This window comes from Onychomys torridus, chromosome 9 (genome assembly GCF_903995425.1).
Source record: "Onychomys torridus chromosome 9, mOncTor1.1, whole genome shotgun sequence".
Lineage (NCBI taxonomy): Eukaryota > Metazoa > Chordata > Mammalia > Rodentia > Cricetidae > Onychomys > Onychomys torridus.
This window is the reverse complement of record NC_050451.1, coordinates 37,990,341-38,010,782: the sequence shown is the minus strand read 5'-3', so window position 1 is coordinate 38,010,782 and position 20,442 is coordinate 37,990,341. Positions and strand designations below refer to the sequence as shown.

At 38.7% G+C, this 20,442-nt stretch overlaps 1 protein-coding gene across 8 annotated transcripts in view; it reads right to left on the bottom strand.

The window, feature by feature from the left end:
- Ktn1 (kinectin 1) overlaps positions 1–20,442 on the bottom strand; it is a 98,223-nt gene that overhangs the window by 22,189 nt on the left and 55,592 nt on the right. For 3 of the 8 annotated variants that reach the window (XM_036198586.1, XM_036198588.1, XM_036198592.1), the window contains 15 exons: positions 18,695–18,729; positions 18,170–18,260; positions 17,494–17,562; positions 16,505–16,542; positions 15,508–15,598; positions 15,293–15,361; positions 14,083–14,120; positions 13,371–13,461; positions 13,226–13,294; positions 12,423–12,460; positions 9,281–9,371; positions 7,516–7,584; positions 6,342–6,376; positions 3,884–3,974; positions 1,731–1,817 (listed from right to left, as the gene is read on the bottom strand). In XM_036198586.1, the coding sequence (XP_036054479.1) occupies positions 1,731–1,817; positions 3,884–3,974; positions 6,342–6,376; positions 7,516–7,584; positions 9,281–9,371; positions 12,423–12,460; positions 13,226–13,294; positions 13,371–13,461; positions 14,083–14,120; positions 15,293–15,361; positions 15,508–15,598; positions 16,505–16,542; positions 17,494–17,562; positions 18,170–18,260; positions 18,695–18,729 (1,002 nt within the window). The remainder of the gene's footprint in view (positions 1–1,730; positions 1,818–3,883; positions 3,975–6,341; positions 6,377–7,515; positions 7,585–9,280; positions 9,372–12,422; positions 12,461–13,225; positions 13,295–13,370; positions 13,462–14,082; positions 14,121–15,292; positions 15,362–15,507; positions 15,599–16,504; positions 16,543–17,493; positions 17,563–18,169; positions 18,261–18,694; positions 18,730–20,442) is intronic. The other 5 variants (XM_036198591.1, XM_036198594.1, XM_036198587.1 and 2 more) reach the window with 3 other exon arrangements.

Here is a 20,442-nt window from a genome sequence, read left to right as displayed (position 1 = left end):
AAAAGAAAACAAAAAATGAATGAATGAATGAGTGAGTGAGTGAGTGAGTGAGTGAATGAATCTCTAGAAGCTGATATGGTGGAATATGCCTGCAACCCCAGACCTGGGAGGCTGGTATGGTGGATGGAATGGACCTGTAACCCCAGACCTAGGAGGCTGAAGCAGGAGGATCTCAAGAGTCAGGCCAGCATGGACTATGTACTGAGACCCAATCACACACAAAAAAGAAAAATCTAGTTAATAAAAACTAAACATTTACAGCCAGGGCTACACACACACACACACACACACACACACACACACACACACACACACACACACACGTCAATAAATAGACATCTAAGAACAGTATGCTAGCCTTTATTTGGACTTTATCTCTAGTACCTGAAACACTGAAGGTGCTTCATGTAGTCACGTCACAGTTTGTGGCACTGAGTAAATCAACATCATTTACACCCAGGCTGTGAAAGGATCTCAGTTCTGCTAAGGGAAGCCTGGAGTCTATTCCTTGTAAATCATTTAGCTATCAAGCCATCATGCACGTACTGGAGCTCCCTTTGTGCATTAGAGGACGCAACAATGCCTTGTACAGGAAAGGTAAGAAGACTTTAGCTCGCAATAGTCAAAGCCCATACTAGAAGCCTCCTTTGTGACATGGGACTGCACAACAGGAACCCTTCACAATTAAACAGTACCTGTGCAGCTGAAATCCCTCTGGCAGTAATAGCTGCCAACTGTCTCAACTTAATGAAAATTTTTACCAGGTTAAATACTGCAGTAAGTATAAATCTACTGCACTAAAGGAAATATAACTGTACACATGATGTTAGCAAATCTTAAAATTGTACTCTACTAAAAAAAAAATGTTTCCAATATCCTTAAGACTGTAATTAAAATGCAATAGATTACCTTGGCACACAAACACTTTCAGAACGTGGAATTAATCATATGGGGCATTCATTAAACCTGGCTTCAAAATCCAGTATTCTTGTTGCATTCATGCTCAGTTGTCCCACTTTATAGTTTTCTCCTCCATTCTGACCCTTTTCCCTAGGCTCAAAAAGAATGCCCTTTGTTGTTTTGAAGATAAAGGGAACATATTTGTCTGAAGTATTTTATATACTCATCAAGAGAATTCTCCATTCATACTAATACTACATACTTCACAGGACACGTGTGCCACAACCGTCCAGCCACTTCAAAACAGAAAGTTTAAGTCTCTCTCTTCTGAGGAATCATCCCCAGTGCAAACTTTGAATTGAAACTTTTCCTGTACTATTTAAGATTTTGCTGTTTTCCTACCTTGTCTGAATCCTCCTGGTATGCTCTAGAAACCCCACTTTACTGTGCATCACAGATACATGCTAGGTTTTCAAATCCGTTCCATTAATTCACATCGATTTCTCTGATTTAGAGACTTCACTGAAGTTCTCTTAACTATGCCACTGGCACACACCATCTTACAAGGAGAGACCTGCTCACACAGCGTTAAGTCTGAGCCTCTCACACCTACAGCTGTGATCACCAAAACACCAACAAGTCATCCCAACAGATCAGAGTGCCCAAAAGTCTCAAGGAGCAGACAGATGAACAAGCAGAGATGATGAAGATGACAAATGGGGGTGACAAAGAGACACTATATTTAAACTTCAGTAACAGGAAATGCTCTAGTCTGATCTGACAAGCTGTAAACTTTCTCTGTGCACGGTGTTTCTGGAGTTAATTACAACCTTGGAAGTCTTGTTCACTTTGTCCTGCAGCATTTTTTCAGTTGATGCCAATGCCTCCATTGCTTCCCAGTTTTTCTCCCGAAGGTCCTAATCATTTTTAGAAAGAATGATTTCAGTTTATCCATTTTTAAGAGATTTCTCCTTTAACTTCATCAATATTTTGCACTGCATTTAAATGCTGGTTACTGCAAAATTATTTCAATGGGAAAATGTGTATATTAGCCAAAAAAGGTAATGTTTAGAAGTTTGAATGAGGAAATAAAGATGCCTACTTCTCATATTTTAGTATGCACACCAAATATGCCAGTTTTTACAGACAATCAACTGTACAAATGTGACAAGGAGGAAAGCATTCAAAGGTAAACATGCCAACTGGGATTGCAGTTAGCACTTCAAGTTCATCATTAGAGCTGAGAACAGCAAATGCACAGTACTGCAAAAACACTTCTCTGTAATTGTAAAAGGATGCCCAACATCACCCTCCCAGGACTTTATACTGCCGCATAACATTTTTTTTTCTAACCCTATTTCAAATAAAATTAGTAAATTTCCAATCTTTCTAGGAAAGGCAAAGTAACCCTCTGTGTTCTGTATCTTAGCATGGTCGAACATGGATACCACAAGCAATCAGACACAACTGTACTAGCCAGTTGACTGAAGCAAATGAAGCAGAGAAATGATAAAACACTTTTCATTAAGGAGAAACAGAGGCCATTTAAAAGCAAGCTCTGAAAGAAAGCAATTCCTTACCAAATACAAATAAAAATGTTATTTCATCTTCAGAATTAGGAATAAACATAAACAAAAACTAAAAGCCAATAATTACCATTTATTCCAAGTTTAGATGCCAAATACTGTATTTAGCATTCCACAAATTCTCATTAATCCTTACAACAATTTATGATCTTCTATTCCCACTTTATAGATGGGAAACCACAGCTGAAAGTTAAGAAATCTGGCCAAATGTGTAGAACAAATGAGTGACAGAACTGAAGTGGGCTGACGCTGCACCCTGCTGACCTCCACTGCCCTGGCTCTTTTCCCAGGCTTGAAATCAAGACCTGCAGAGCTGCTGCTGCCGCTATAGTGAATGAATGAAACTCCACTGTTGTGCCTTTCTTATCTCAGAATCCCAGGGATAAAACACAGTTACAATGTTAGAAACATATTGAAACATTCATGCCAAATTTTGTGGCTAAGTAATGCTGTTAGTAATTAACATTACATAACACACAAAGAGCAGTTCATATACCTAATTTTGACAAACTCGGGGCATAAAAAATGCCAACTTGTTAGTAATTTAATGCAAACTTTCAAAGATTTAACTTACATTGAAAAATACACATCTATTTAATATCAATATTCTCCTATCATTTAATAACATTTTGATCTTACTCACAATTAGCAAGCACACTTTTGTGTGAAAAACACATCTTCTAGCAAGAATACTTAGGACTGTTAGTTACTACCTTTTGGTAAAAGAGAACTTAGGAAATTCAACTGGATCTACTATTTGCTTGGTAAAAGCACTAGGATTTATAATTCTTAAAGAACTAATCATTTCCATTTTAGAAAACATATATTCAAGTTCTAAGACCACTAGCAAATTTAATTACCAATATTTTTTACTGCCTCTCATTTGAAAAAAATGCAGTTACAGAAAGCTTTGCAAGCTTAATTACAAAGATTGAAACTGATATTTCTTTAAGTATATCAGGAAAAAAAAAGGAACACAAAAATAACAAAAATTAGCCCTATTTAAGTAAAAGGAAATGCCTTTGTTTTTAAAATAACAAGTCTGAAAGGCTTATTTTTCTAAACAAAAGTCTTAAGACAAAATCAATCATATTTTTGGGTTTTTTTTAAAGCTTTTTTTTGGAATAGCTCAATACCAGTATTTTTTATATAAAAATTCATCTTTTTACTATTAAAACTGCTTTCCAATAAAATGAGGACTCTAATAACATCCTCAAACCAGGAAGAAGTCAAAAATGCTCTCACACAGAGATCAAGAATTCTAAAGCAAAAATACACACACACACACACACACACACACACACACACACACACACATACACACACACACATCCCTGCCCAGGTCTCAACGCTAATGCTATCTAATGGAAAAATCTGTTTCATGAATAGTGGCTTACATTGTTTTTCTTCCTCTGATGTTCAACAGCATTCTTCAAAGAATCTAATTCATTGCGAAGATTAGTTAATTCTTTTTCTTTTTCTGAAATTCTAAATCAGAATGTGAATATATTTTAGGTAAACAGTATCTAAAATAAACAATACTATAACTTACAAATTAGGTAAATAGTAATACCATCCAGATACCTACATTTCAATATTTTTAATACAAAATAAAAACAGGTGAACCTGTGAAAAATGTAATAATAGATCAACTACTGTTTTGCATAAAGAACCCATCCTCTGAATTCTTTATTTCAAAAGTAATTTCTGGGGCAAGAGATATAACTTCCCCAGTTGGTAGATAGAGTGCTTGCGCCCAAGATGCACAAGGCCCTGGTTTTAATCCCCAGCCTATGAGCCCCATGTGTGACAGCACAGCACTCACAATACTAACACTTGCATAGTGGAGCCATGAAGAGCGGAAGTTCAAGGTCACCCTCACTGTACAGTGAGCTGAGGGCCAGCCTAAGTTATGTAACTGTCTAACTGGGGGTTGGGTGAGTCTGACACAAAGGCAGTCTTTAAAAGCATTCTATTTAAAGGCAATGAAATCAGTTACGACTAACTGGCTCATTAAACCAACAACACTATATTAAAGTAACCTGGTAGTCTATTGTTATTTTTGCCCAATCTTAGGATTCATGGTTTTGATTTTTGTTCGTTTTTTTTCTCCTGGTCCTGTCCAATGCCTTAGTTGTTTCCCAGAAATGCAGAAAACAAAGAAAGGCAAAATTTCAGAATTCTTTTGTGTTATACTTGAGCAGAATGTCCCATCACAAACAACTTTCTTAAGACTAAAAAGCTGCCCAACAACCAATCTGGTCCTTGAGCTTCACAACTGTTTGCTATATATACAACATGAAGTCTTCTCAAAAAGACTCATGTGATGGGAGTCTGATCCCACATGGTGCTGCTATTTTGAAAGGGTCTGATAGGACCCCATATGGAAAAAGTGTATCACTAGCAGTGGTCACTGAAAAGTATCTTGTTCCCAGTCCATATCCTCTGGGGTGGGGTTCCTAATACCCTGTTCTCCCCGTTACAGCCCAGTGTCAGTAGAGCTAAGGACAGTAGACTGCCAAGCATCTTGGTCAGTCACAAGTCTGATTATCACAGTAATTAATACTTTTGATTTCACTTTGGGGGTGTTTTTCTTTTTTCAGGGGAGGGGTTGCTATGTTGCCAAGGTTGGTCCAACAATCACTGCTCAGGAAATCCAACTGCCTCCTCATGCCAAACAGCCAGGATTACAGGTGTGCCAGGGTCCTGCTTCCAGTTTTAAATGTTTAAAAAACTAAATAGGAGCCTGGTGGTGGTGGCACACACCTTAATCCCAGCACTCGGGAGGCAGAGCCAGGCAGATCTCTGTGAGTTCAAGGCCAGCCTGGTCTACAAAAAGATCCAGGACAGGCACCAAACTACACAGAGAGACCCTGTCTCCAAAAAAAAAAAAGCCGAGGGGCTGGAGTGCTCCTCAGTGGTTAAGAACACTGCTGCTCTTTCCAAGGACACAGCTCCAGTTCCCAGCACCCACATCAGGACACTCACAACCACTTTCAGCTCCGGGTTCAGGAACTACAATATCCTCTTCTGACCTCCCTGGGCACTGTGTGCACACGATGCACACACAGAAAGGCAGGAAAACACACATACATACAAACAACAATAAAATAAAACCTACATGTACACAAAGAGTAACAATAGGAAACTTGGACCGCTATGGTCCCTGAGGCCTCAAGTACTGTCAGCTCATTACAGACAATGTCTGCAGACTCTTTCCTTCATACAGCTGACCCAGGACGCAGTTCAAACAACTAACAACCTTAACCTACTAAATGGCCAACTTCACAAATAAGCCAGGATGGGAGAACATTTAGACTGTTCTCTATTGACAGATGTAATGTGGTTGGCATTTAGCATTTCAAAACATACTGTAAGGAGAAATGACTTTCAATTAGTAGCTTCTTAGAGAAATCAAAGGCCAACCCAAAAATCAAAGAGAACTGCCAACAACTCTAAGTTTCATAACAATGCAGTAGTCGAACCAAAGTCTGTACCACGGGCCCAGAGTGGGACCTGAGGAAGGGCAAGCAGCGGAGCTGAGGCTGTGCTGAGCTGAGGAAAAGCTCCAGTGTGCAGCTCCGCCCCATCTGAGTTCTCTGACTGTCTTCAGAAGACAGGAGTAAGAAAAGCCCAAACATCTCCCTCAACAAAAGAATGGAAGGCAAAGACATGTCTCAAAGGTGCTTTAGTCAGAAAAAGCACTACTGCTCACGGGCCTGCAGTCCAGAGCATTCACTGAGAACTGCTCAGTTTAGACCACCATCTGAAATTGCATTCAATTCCCTGTCAGAGGGAAACGTAGCACTTAACTTTATACAAACACACCAAACTTTGAATCAATGCATTACTTACACTGTTTGTAATTCTTCCTGAGAGGGAAAAGATGCCTATTAAAAGAGTTAAATATTAGTTCAAATAAAGCTGTCTAGAACATAAGAAAATTAAATTCTTCTTGGAAATAAATAAACACCAAAGTGAAAAATATTATAGACTTGCTTATGCCAGCACTGTGATTAAGCAGTTTTGATAAAAGCATACACAAATTCATAAGGTGTACTGAGTGGTAAGTCCAATTTTCACTATCACTCCATACAGTGTTGACTTTGTACAGCACCAGGGGTCTAAATAAAATCAACAAACAAGTTAAGAAAAGCTGATTTTCTCACATTCAAAAGAAGTGATTTTATATAGTATGCAAAGGTATACAGCTTTCACATATGGATATAGTATGATGACCACCAGAAGCTGTTTGTCAGCAGGGACTCTCAAGTGTCTCATAAATACATTCTGATCTACCCATACATGTTCACAAAAACGATGGTTACACGTATTTGGTAGAGCTTACAACTTTGCTCATTGGTAGAGCACTTGGCTGGCATGCACAAGGCCACTAGGTCCAACCTCCAAAATGCCAAAAAACTGTGTGTATATCATATATACATATATATCTTCTTAAATACCTTATGTTTACTTTACCAAGCAGAAATATATATTAAAGGGCATATTAATGCTATCCTATTACTTATAACATCTATCTTACATATCTATTAGTTTCTTTCCAATTACTGATGTTTTGTTTAAGAGGAGAAGAAGGGTGTACACTTAGGTTTAAACAGACCTCGCCAAGACATCAGCTGACTTCCTAAGAAAAGCATTCTGTAAGACTGGGGCATATGCAGGCACAGTAGCACGGGTATATAATAGAGCTGGAACACTGATCTGAGCGCGCACACACACACACACACACACACACACACACACACACATATATAGTAGAGTTGGAACACTGATCAGGGCACACACAAGTATATGTATGTAATCAAGCTGGAACACTGACAGTAAGACTACTTGTACATATTTTGTAAGTTACACTTTATTTTACCTTAGACATGGCACAGTAAATTGCTTTTATAGGAAATTTAAAGGATAAAAGAACCAACACTTTACTCTCCCTGAACATGTAAAAAGGACAAGAGCAAGTGTAAATAGCTATCACTATAAAGGAGAGACGTGGAATAGAACCTACCTGTTGGTGATTCTGCTGACTAAGCTGTTCAACTTGGGATTTAAATAATTTATTTTCATCTTGTACCTCCTATCAACAAAAATTAAACATGAATACCTAGACAGAGATTATGACTTTTCTATATAAGCTTTTAAAATGTCATACGGTTGAGAAAAATTCCAAAATAGTAACCATTTTAAAAAGATGAAAAGGCCACATTAAAACATGCTACTAAATTACAGCAATTGTGTTAGTTCTGTCTTGGAAGGGATGTTTCAATAGAGCGGACCCACCCAGCCCGGCTAAGAATCTAGTGGAGGCGGCACGCCTCTGACAGGGTAGGGTCAAGCTTCACACTGTGGCCTTGGTCCTGGCTCCTCCATTGGAAGGCTCAGCAACAACCTAAGGTGGCTGCTCCTTCTGTTCAGTAAACACCCTAGGGAGCACAGCCACGGCATCCTGACGGGGAGTAACCGCACAGTGACGTTCCTCTCCGGAGGTTAGATGCTATTCTCACCTCTCTGTGAGGTAAATTACGTATGAACTAAAAAATACCAATAAGATTAAATGTATTAAAAGGAAACACAAAAGTGTTTATAATCACAAAATGAGAGGACTTTCTTCTTGTGACTTAAAACAGGAAACTTATTATATTGAATGTACAAATTTTCTCAATTTTTGGAAGAGGGGATGGGAATCAAAGAAAATGTAACCTTACATAATAACAAAACATTCATTTTCCATATTACATAAAAAGATCCTAAAAATCAGGGATTTTTAAAAAGTCATCCCAAAGAAAAACTGTAGAACAAAATTTAAAGAGCACTGAGTATACAAATGGCTTCAATATACTAAGAAATCTCAACTTCTCTGTCTAAAGCAATTTAAAATGATCCCTCTTCTCAGATAGGACATCACATCTACACCTTCTGCCAGCTTTGGACAGGAAGGGAAACCGTGCTGTCAGCAAGAGTGCAGGTTAAGTAAGAACATGCACAAGGAGCGCTTCAGCATGGCCTAAGAAAACGAGACCTAAGTGTCCTGAGGAGAGGGGTGACAGGACAAAGGCTCGCCCTGGAGTATGAAGCAGGCCGCTTCAAGGTACTCCATGCTGCTACAAATCTGCTGCCCCTTCAGGCTAAAGTCCTGAATGAATTACTTTGAACAGTAATTACATGAAAGGTGAGAACTGAGCTTCTCTTTAAACTATGAATCTCTCTGAAAACAAAGCAAACTTGCTTAAGCCATTAACACAAAATTTTACTTCTAGGAAAGTATAAGACAAATAGTATTCAAAATCTGTATGCAAAGATAGCCACTGAAGTATAGGTTTGTAACGGGAGAACAACCCTAAGCTCCATGTACCCTTATCAGCTGGGATTGCTTATACAGTACAATACATAAACCCATTAAAGGTCAAGGGCAGCTGGACATGGTGACTCACACCTTTAATTCCAACACTCCAGCTCAGATGCAGGAGGACTACAAGTTAGAGGTAGCAATTCCAAGGTCAAGTTGAGATACATAACTTGATGCTGTCTCGAAAAACTTTAAAAATCAAAACTAGTGATATAGGTAAGTGATAGAGCGTTTGCCTTACATGTACAAAGCCTTGGATTCCCTGGATTTGATCAACACAAAACAAAACAAACTGTTAAAAAGCAGAGAAAGGCACTCTATGAAAAACCGAGAACTTTCTCAAAAGACAGAACCAGCCCCCAGAGCACTCAGCTTTGATGGACAGGACCCACAACCTGAACAGCCAAAGATAATAACTCACACTTACCTGTAACAGCTTTGATTTGTTGGAAAGATCACTCTCGGTGTCTTTTAATATAGCTTCTATTCTCTTAATTTCATTTTCCTTTTCTTTCAACCTGGAATTTTTACAAAGATCTTATGTTAGTGATATCCAGGGAAAGAAAAAGCAGATTTTGCTATCACCCCTGAGAAAATGCAAACAATGCCTACCAGCCATTGCTTTCTGTATTCTATCTACTTACAGTTTGTTTGAAAGATGGTATTTCCAAGCTCATTCTACTTCCTAGTCAAGAACAATCTAAAACAACATATTTTATTCTAACACGTCTTAAGTAAATATGGCATTACATAAGAGAAAGCTAAAATAAATGCTAAGTGCAAAACAGCATTTCAGCTACTTACTATAAAAACTACTACTTAAAAAAATGAAAGAAATTTTGCTTCCAGAAATCTTAGCCGTAATTCATTAATCCTCAAAGTTAAAAAACACTCCTTGTACTAAAGATATATGCATAGTATTTAATTTGGTATTTCCTTACCCAAATTTTCTTCTACTTTTTAAAACTTTTTAGTATATTTATGGGAGTAGGGGTAGGTATACAGCTGTCATGGCGCACACTGTGTGTGTGTGTGTGTGTGTGTGTGTGTGTGTGTGTGTGTGTGTGTGTGGTCTTGTGTGCCTACTGCCACAGTATGAAGAAGTCAGTTTTCTCTCTTAACCAACTGATCCTAGGAACTGAAACTCAGGTAACTGGGCTTGGGAGCAAGCACCTTTACCCAGCGAGCCTTCCCTTGTACACATGAGGCTTCAATCTGGCCCAAGCCAATTCCAACTGCCCTTGCCATTCTAAGCAACAGCGCTCTCTCAACACCTAACACAACTAAATGATTGGTCTGTCTGTATTCTCAGGACTAGAACCTATATTTATTTTGGCATCCCCAGTGTCTGAAGACATATAAGGCTCATCAAATATTTGCTGAGCAGAACACTACTTTTATCCTTCCTTAATTTAGAAAGTGCCAAGACACTTATAAGTACTTATAAAAAATAACTCGGCCGGGCGGTGGTGGCGCATGCCTTTAATCCCAGCACTTGGGAGGCAGAGGCAGGAGAATCTCTGTGAGTTCGAGGCCAGTCTGGTCTACAGAGTGAGTTCCAAGAAAGGCACAAAGCTACAGAGAAACCCTGTCTCGAAAAAACAAAAAACAAACAAAACAAAAAACAAACACACACACACACACACACACACACACACACACAATAGCATACATAAAGAGTAAACTGGAAAAAAAAATAAGAGAGAAACCCAGACATATTGGTATATGCATGCGTTCAAGAAGCTGAGGTGGGAAGAGTACAGTGTCCTCAAGGCCTGCCTGGGCTACAGAGAAAATCTTGTTTCCTGAACGGAAAAAAAAAAGTGAAGTCGATCTAAAAAGGCTGTGTGAACTGTACGGCCCCAACTAGGACAGGACACTCTGGAAAAGGTAAAACACAGGAAGACAGTCAGTGACCACCAGGTTTTCAGGGAGATACTGGTAGGAGAGTGAATTGGGAGGGATGAAATGGTTAACAACAGAGATTTCAGTAGGAGAGTGAAAGTATCCTGCATGACACCATGGGATGCGTTGTTGCTAAGACCTAATGAAAACATGGTGTTCGGTTGCTAACAACTGTAGTGCTATTTGTTCATCTGTGGTGATGTCCGCATCAATACTGACATGTCAGTAACAGGAGAAAAGGAAGTAGTGATACAGAGACTCTACTTCTCAACCTTTTCTGTAGATCTAACAGTGCTTCCCCAAAATTAAAGTCTATTAATTTACTAAAGAAAAGGTCAGAGCCAGGTACAGTGCACACACCTTTAGTTTAGTTCCAGCACTCAGGAGGCAGAGGCAGGGAGATATTCTGAGTCCCAGCCAAGGCTACAGAGTAAGACCCTGTCTTAAAAAAGAAAATGCAGGACAGGATAAAAAAAATTAAGGATAGAAATAAGCCTGAAACTATATACTTTAGTGATTATACACCCACTGCACGACACCATAAATGTGTCTCTAAGCTACAAAGAGAAACTCTGTCTCAAAAAAGGAAAAAGAAAAAAAAAAAAGGAGAGAGAGGGAGGGAGAGGGGGGAGAAAAGGAGGGAGGGAGACGGAGACAGAGACAGAGAAAGAAAATCAACTTTTGCTGTGCATGGTGGCTCATACCTATATTCCCAGCAGTTGGGAAAAGAAAGTCATGGCAAATTTGAGGCCAGCCTGATCTACCTAGTAAGTTTCAAGCCAGCTTGAGCAACAAAGTGAGACTCTATCTCAAAAAAAAAAAAAAAACAAACAAAAAACAAACAAAAAAAACAAAAACAAAAAACGGGGGGGGGGGGGGGGGGGGAGGCCTACTGGAGAGATGGCTCAGTGGTTAAGAGCGCACTGGCTGCTCTTCCAGAAGTCCTGAGTTCAATTCCCAGCACCCACATGGTGGCTCACAACCATCTATAATGAGATCTGGCGCCCTCTTCTGGCCTGCAAGCATGTAGACAGAACACTGTATACATAATAAATAAATAAACTTTAAAAAAAAAATGACTTTTGCAGGATAAAAAAAAAAAACCCGGTTGTGGTATTAACACCTAAAAAGGCAGATTTCTATAATCAAACTGGTGGTGGTATTTTTATTATTCAGCACGGAACTAGCTTGACAAGATCCATGCTTCCTATAAGGGAGTACAATTATGATATGCCCATAATCTATTATGGCTAAGATCATCTCCTGATTAAATGAAAATCAATTGATTTCCTCTTTATTATATAAAAATTAAGTAATTTGTTTGTGAGAAAAAAAAAATCTAAATTTGCGGGGTTGGGGATTTAAGCTCAGTGGTAAAGCGCTTGCCTAGCAAGCGCAAGGCCCTGGGTTCAGTCCTCAGCTCTGGGAAAAAAAAAAAAAAAATCTAAACTTGCAGAAAGAATATTGGAGAAAATGGGCAAGTCTTTAGACATTCTAAAACATTTAAAGGATCTCTTCTTTACCAGTCATCAAGCAGAAATTTATCTGTCTCTAGACTATAATACTTGACCATGAAATCAATGGTCTTTCAGAGACCCATAAATATTTAACTTTATGTACATTCTGGCACACATCATCAAAATACTAGCTAAAAGCATACTTACATATTGTCAAGTTCTTCAAATCGTGCTGTCGAACATACCTAAGAAACAGATTCACCTTTTTAATGTTAATATCAAAACAAATCAGTTATTACACTATAAATGCCAAACCTACCCAAGTATAAAATAAATATATAATCGTGTTAAATTTAAGATTAGATTGTTTATTTTAAAAGGAAAAAAAAAAGGAACGCTTTTTTTCCCTTTCCATCGTTTTTTGGAACAGGAGCTCACTATGTAACCCAGGCTGGTCTCAAGCCCACAGTGATCTATTTACTTCAGCCGTCCAAGAGATGGGATCATAGGTATGAGCCAATCAGCCTGGAGAGAATGAGTTTTCCTAATCAAACTTACCTTCTAAAAGGTATTTTTCTAAGCCAGGCTGTGGTGGCACACCTTTAATGCCAGCACTTGGGAGGCGGAGGCGGGAGGATCTCTCAGTTCGAGGCCAGCCTGGTCTACAGAGCTAGTTCCAGGACAACCAGGGTATGCAGGGAACCTTGTCTCGAAAAACCAAAAAGAAAAGGGGGCATGTTTTCTAAAGGACCATACAGTAGTATACCAAAGAAGCCACTAAAGCATAAGCCTGGAGTACACATGAGAAAGGAAGGGAGAGAAGCACTTACGCCATCCACTCGACGACACTCAGGCAATTAAACATGGCTGGAGAGTAGTGAAAGTAACTGACAGCACTAAGTAAATAAACTATGGCACAACACAGAAACTGAGAGTGTGTCTTCTTACTCTCTAGAGCCTTACACAGAATGGCATATTACTTACGAAGCACTGTCATGTTTATACTGTACCTCTGGCAAATCGGGCTGTGCTACCTCATGAACATGAGCCTTTAGAGATTCGTTTTCTTCTTGAAGATCCTTAAAAAGAATAGATGGGAATTGATGCTCAAATATCAGCAAAGGGTTCTTCTCCCTTCTGTCTTTACCTTCTTACCTGTATCCACTTCCCTCTATCCGTCAGGTCTTTGTCCTTGTCTTCCAAAGCAGCCTTCATGGTGTTCACCTGTTCTTCCTTGCCTCTTAACCTGGCAAGTTAGTAAGAGAGAGAAATAAAGATTTTTATGATCATAAAAAGCAAAAGTACTGAAGACTGTAAGAACACCCCAGGTGTTTTTGTAGTCCAGATCCACTGGACTATTATAGAAATAAGTATTTTTATAAACCATTAATATAAAGGAATACAAGATTTGAGACGCCAAGGTAAAAAGTGTAAGATAATGAAAGAAAGTCACATTACCACTGAATAAGCAGGCGGATAAATTACTGTAGCTCTGCTCTTACCCTGTGTCCTCCCATCTAGTCAGCGTCAGTGAGTTCACAGCTTAGCAAACTGGTTTAGGCGTCAATCACAGCCACTTTCAATACATTACAATAATGCAAGAAGCAATATCTCCATTTAAGGTATACTCTGACTATGAATCAAAAGAGTAAGCGTTCTCACACCACCACCTCCTTCCCACAAAACTAGTAGCTGTTAAAATATGAGAACCAAAAATACTTAAAAAAAAAAAAAACACCTAAAGTCTTTTGAAAAACCTTGGTATTTTCCAGAACATTGAAGTCAAATCATAAAAACCTGTATTTTTCATTAAATTTAACTTGTAGGAAAAAGATATTTATAGGAAAATGAGACAAACATTACTTACAAGTTCTGAAGCTCCTGAACTTGAGAAGAGACAGATAACTAAAACAGAAAGGACAGAAGCAATTTAAAATCCTTTCCTTACCCTGACCAAGCTTTATGTTACAATCTTTACAGTGTGTACACTTCAAAATGGAAAAGTCAAGCTGAATTGCCCATGCCAAATTAAGATGTGTTTACATTTCACTCTTCTTGTTCCAGTGACAGTGAAAGTAACAAAGTAAAACCCTAACAGGACGGGGTCAAATTAAGGAAGAGGATTATAAAGAGCACGCTTGCATAAGGAGGTATCGCTACAGCTGAGAACACCAGTCTTCACCACACCACACACCACCATACAGTACCAGAATTCCCCAGCTGGGCTTCAAAAACATGCTCTACAGTGCTCTGTGACTTCCTTAATTTCCTGTTCATTTATCGATGTATTTATTTATGATTTTCTGTGTTCTGAAACAGTCTCTTAACTGAACCTGAAGCGCTCTGATCAGGTTAACCTGACTGGCCAGTGAGGCACTAGGATCTTCCTGTCTCTACCCTCAGTGCTCAGGTTACAGCTGTGTGCTGCCATGCTTGGCTTTTGCACAGGAGCTGGATACCTCAATCCCAGTGCTTGCGCTGGCACAAGAGGCATGTAACCCACTGAGCCGTCTCCCCAGCCCTGGGTATCTTTTCTAGTAAGTCACAGGCAATCTAATGTTTTACCCCATTCCCTCTCAGATGTCAGTTCTTCAGAAGGAGCCTCTCCTGAAGTCTCAGTCACAAAAACTATCTCCAATCCTAGCACAGGGCTTTGATGATGGATGAACGAATCATCTCTTCCATACAATCGCACCATTTTAATGATGACTTATCAGATTCAATTTCATAAAACCTATCTACCAAGTAAAAATGTCTACTTCTAGAAGCTCCAAGGAAACTCCTTTTTTTCCTTCTACATTCAGAGGATGAATATACATTCTAGTCCATGCAGTTTGTTTTATCAGAGTGTTCTGTATTTTGCATGTTTTAGACTGACTAAAATGAAACATTAATACAGAGAACTTGTTCTAGAAGAGGGCCTTAGTAAAAAGTTTTAAAAACCAATATAAACAAATATACTTGTAGCAAAGTATTACAGGACTTTTCTGAACAGCAAGGGGTACAAAATTTAAAAGTAGCTCACAAATAACATAAACACTAATAAGTCTGTCATGCTGTGGCTCTGGGAGTTTTACCTGGTGAGCCTTTTCAAGCTGGGCATTTCCTATTTCTTCTTTTAGAACCTCTATTTCCTGTTTCAAAGCCTTGACAATGATAAAACAGACAAGATTGGACAATGGAAAACACACTGAAGTTGACAAAGAAATGCAACATACAAACACATGAAATCAAATGGTATTAACTCGAGGTGATAAACAGAAAGGCTAGACACTGTTCTCTCTCCTAATACCTGAACAGTTTTCTCCTTATTAGCAACTTTGAGAAGTTCAACTTCTAGAAGCTCTTCCACAGACTTGATCTGTCCATCTTTCTCATGGATCCTTAAACAAACAAATCAAGTATTAACCTGACTAGAAATCACTGCAATCAACCAACTAAGCATAAAAACAGCACCACATCATGAGAAACCTCTCCAAGCCAATTCCTTCATTTAAAGTGAAACAGTAACTCGACTTCACAGACAAAAAGCAGAGAAAATACCTAAAGCTCCTTTTCAGTAAGAATTTAATCAGCAACTACTAAAATCTATTCATACAAGAAGTTGGTGGTTTACTTAAAAAATATACAGAAAATCTGTTTGTACCATGAAGAATACCAACACCAGGGAGAATCAAATTCCATTCAGTGACACTGGATTATAGGATTTTGAGCTTACTACACAATATGGCATCAAAACTGATAGGTACCTCGCAAGGGGAATGCATGCATGGAACTATCTCTGTGCAACATAAACTCATCTGTAGTATCTTCTGCTAAACACGGAAAATTAACAATTGATGTTACAAAAAAAGAATCAATTATGAAAATGAATTTTAAAAAAGATAAAAATCTTTGAATTTAGGAAGCACAGCTAATCTCCCTTAGTCCACAGATGAGACATTCTAGAATGAAAGTTCTACTGAGCCAGGTGTGGTGGTATACACTAAGTCAGTACTCAGGAAGGTGATAGGGAGGAACATCAGGAATGAAGACACCATCTCAAGTATGTAGTGAACCCTGGCCAGACTGGACTAGAAAGGGAGAGAGGGTGAGGAAAAGGTAGAAGAGGGGGAAGTATGGGAGTAATGTATGTCAATTCTAGACAGATAGATTAGATGATTGATTGATAGAGAGAGAGAGATGTAATAATGTATGTCAACTCTGCCAAATAAATAAAACTCCATTTAATAGCATTAAGAAAATAAGTCAAAAGAAAAAGACCAATTTATAACAATGTTATCACTTACGCTTTCCTAAGTTCTTCAATTAGAGACACAAAAGAAACCTAGAAATAAAAAGATGCATAATTTAGTAATTTTTAAAATTATAAGTGAGTCAGAAATAGAAATGCATAATCCCTAAATTTGTTTTTATACAAATAAAAACCAAAAGGAAAAAGGTAACCCAGAAATCCTTTCTAGATTTGCTTAACGTCATAATGGTGAAAAGGAATAACATTTAAGACTACTAAGTACAGCCTAGAAGAATAATCATTAGATAAATGCTTAATTAGTTAATTAGTAATTCTCATTTCATGTAGCCTTTTTCGCCGTTATTAGAGACTCGAGGTCTATGTGTTGTCAAAGCCCTTACTATTATATTCAAGAGAAAACAACCAGCAAGAGGCCAGAGGACGAGCGCTCGTCAGGCAAGCCTGACGATGTACAGAAATGTGGAGGGAGAGAGCACTTCCTAAGTCGTCCTGTGACACATGTACTTCATATATCCTACACACAGCAGCAACAACAATACAGTTTTTAAATAAACAAAGTTGGGCTGGAGAGACAGATGAAAAGTGGAAAGCACTTGTTCCTCTTTCTGAGGACCGAGATTCTGCACCCAGCACCCACACAGCAGCTCAGAATCATCTTCAAACTCCAGACACATGCAGTTCGGTGCCCTCTTCAGACCTCTGTGGGCACTGCCTGCATGTGGTGCACAGGCATACATACAAGCAAAATACTCATACACATAAAATATAAGTCAATTTAACTAGATAAAGGAAAAAAAAAAAAAGAATGAAATCCTATTTGGAATAGTTCACAGAATGCCTACCTAGCATGCAGACAGTTTTCAGTAAATTACAGCTTCTATTACTTCTCAAGTCACTAATGATTCATTGATGAAAAGTTTAATTGAAAAATTCAGCCTTGGAAAAGAAACAACTTGGGTGTTAAATTTCATGCACCAGCTGTGCCTACTGTAAGGGGAATGTGGGGTCAACAGTGTGCATCACCTGATCACTCTGCTTGGCCTTTAACTCCTGGACTTCTTTCGTCAGGGTTGAGTTTTCCGTCCTTATGGCCTGTTTTCAAAACCAAAGCACAATATACTTTTTTTATTCTTGAGCCATTAGCTAGTTCCAAATAATCTACCCATTCTGTCACTCTTCCTCGTCTCCCCTCTTCCCTATAACCTTTAGAGTTAGTCAACCATTGTGTAATTCAACCAACACCATATACATTTCAGATGAAATGCTGGCATCCTCAAAGACACAGTGTGCCACTTTTCAGTTATGCCAGGCAGTTATAAATTCAATTACACTTTTAATTTTCTTCCCCAAAGGTCCGTGTTACTGTAGTAAAGGCTAACAGTGAGCACAGAGCAGCTGTATTTGACTTATTCTCAAGTCTCATCCCAAAGCCACTCACAGACTTGAGACGTCTGCTAGTAATCACTGGTTATAATCTGAACATACACACCACAAACCACAGTGACAATATCTACCTAACTGAGGTGAACACTACAGTCACCTACACATTTTTAATTTCTAAAGAAATATCATGTAAATTAAATGAAATTTTTTATGAACTTGTAACATGTAGCCCACAGCTTGGGGAAAACAATTAATTACAATGAAACCCTCATACTGACAGGATCTACACAAGGAAACAATGTAGCAAGCGCCTCACTCTCAGCTCCTCCTCTTTAGTGGCCACTTGAACGAGTCCAGTCTCAAGCAATTCTTCTACTGTCTTCAACTTCTCATCTTTTTCTCGAATGCTGAAATTAGAAATTTAAAACACACATATGAACTGTTTGGTCAAGGTAAATATCATTCCTAAGTATTCTACATAGAGCAACCCCTCTATTCCTTATTCATTATGAACTTTTAATTCTAGAAAGACTTCTGAGGATCTCAATCATGGTGTTAAGTTGAACTCTTCACTAACAAGGAAAATGGGCTGAGGGAATGTATGGACCAATGACAGTCTGAACAAGTCAATCAATACCACATGACACCCACAAGATACCATAAGGGAACCCGGCTAATCCACAGCCCAGAATATTGTTTTCTACCACAAAATACAAATATAAATACTACTTTAAGAACCTAGATGATAATGATGATGATGGTCATCATCATCATCTAACAATTCTGTCAGCACAAATTTGGTAGGAATGAGTCACCAAAGGATGAGAAGTTAAACTCTTACCATTTTTCCATGTGTTCCACCACATCTTTATTAGGCTAGAAACAAAAACATCAAAAAAGGCTTGAATTCTACCAAGTTTGCATAAGATAAAATTAGTTCAGAAAAAGACTCTGTGGAAATAATTTAGGATTCTAAGTAATACCAAAATTTAGTCCTTATTTGAGGACTGCTCACAATTACAAATTTTTCTTCAAAACAGTAGGAAAGAGACCTCCAGACAAAGGATACAAAGGAGAGGCATGGCACTAGCAAAGTGAACTCGGACTTAAGGAGAGTTTTTAGTCACTAAAAAGGATAACGGGAAGATTTCCTCAAATACAAAATTTAGGCCTGTAAGGCTGAGTGACAAGAGGCCTTTTCCTTCTGTCAGCTGTCATTTCCCTACACTGTCGATAACATAAATGCAACTGCACAGACCTTGTCATAGTCCAGTGGTTTCTGAACATACACCATGAAAATGTTACCAGACAGAAACAGAGACCATATTAAAGTGCTTGGGCACCGCAGCAGCAGTATCACAAATGCATCTCCTTAGAAAGCACAGAAAACATGATATTAAAACTGCCCCTCACTGGGCGGTGGTGGCACACACCTTTAATCCCAGCACTCGGGAGGCAGAGGCAGGTGGATCTCTGTGAGTTCGAGGTCAGCCTAGTCTACAGAGTGAGTTCCAGGAAAGGCGCAAAGCTACACAGAGAAACCCTGTCTTGAAAAACAAAAACAAAAAACAAACAAAACAAAACAAAACAAAAAAAAAAAAAACTGACCCTCGCCCCTTGACCCTCAGTCCTAGAACCCCCCAATGTGGGCTCCTGGACACAAATTCCTGGGGTTACTACTATGTGTCTAGAAGTAAAGCTTTCTCCCTCCATGTTCTCAGACACTCAGCAATTTAGTAGGCTCGCAAATAGGTCTGGGCTTTTCTGTCCACATCTCATAAAATAATCTCCTAATCCTGTTATTTTCTGATTTTTTAAACCTATCTCATTATACTCATTTTCAAAAATAAAACTAGGGGTTGGGGATTTAGCTCAGTGGTAGAGCGCTTGCCTATCAAGTCCAAGGCCCTGGGCTCGGTCCTCAGCTCCGGGAAAAAATAAATAAATAAAATAAATAAATAAATAAACAAACAAATAAACTAAAGTTTCCATTGCCAAATATGAGGCCTAAGATTCAACCTCTTCTATATCTTGAACATCACAAATGCCCTAAATTCTCTGTCTGTAGTTCATAAGGACTGCTTTGTTAGTTGCAAAGAAAGAGTGCCCCAATGAGGAAATTTGTTCCACCATAAAAAGGACAGAGGAATTTCCTAAAGTACATTACACCAATCTGACAGTATAGAAACAACTCTTAGAGAAGTTGCTTTTTATAAACTCCAAACTCTTATGAAGTCAGTTTTTAATGCACACTTGTTTCAATGAATCCCATCTTCCAAGAGAGAACACCATGGAGACCAGCTTTCTGTGCCTAATTATTTAGGTGTGCTGTGCGCTCACTGGACCCTGCTGCTTTTCTGCCCCCCAGCTTGAGACCTCACTTCTCTCACTGTGACTTCCCTCACATGTACAGTAAGTGTCTGTCCATCCTGCAATGCTCTTCAGGGTTGTGTCGGGTTCACAGCCTTATACAATGGACAAAGACTTCCTAACTACACCCTAGCACGTCTGTCTCTAGCCCCACAGCCATTCTCTACACAATATCTCAGCATGTTCTCAATGAACGTCAGTTCTGCTGCACACCACCAT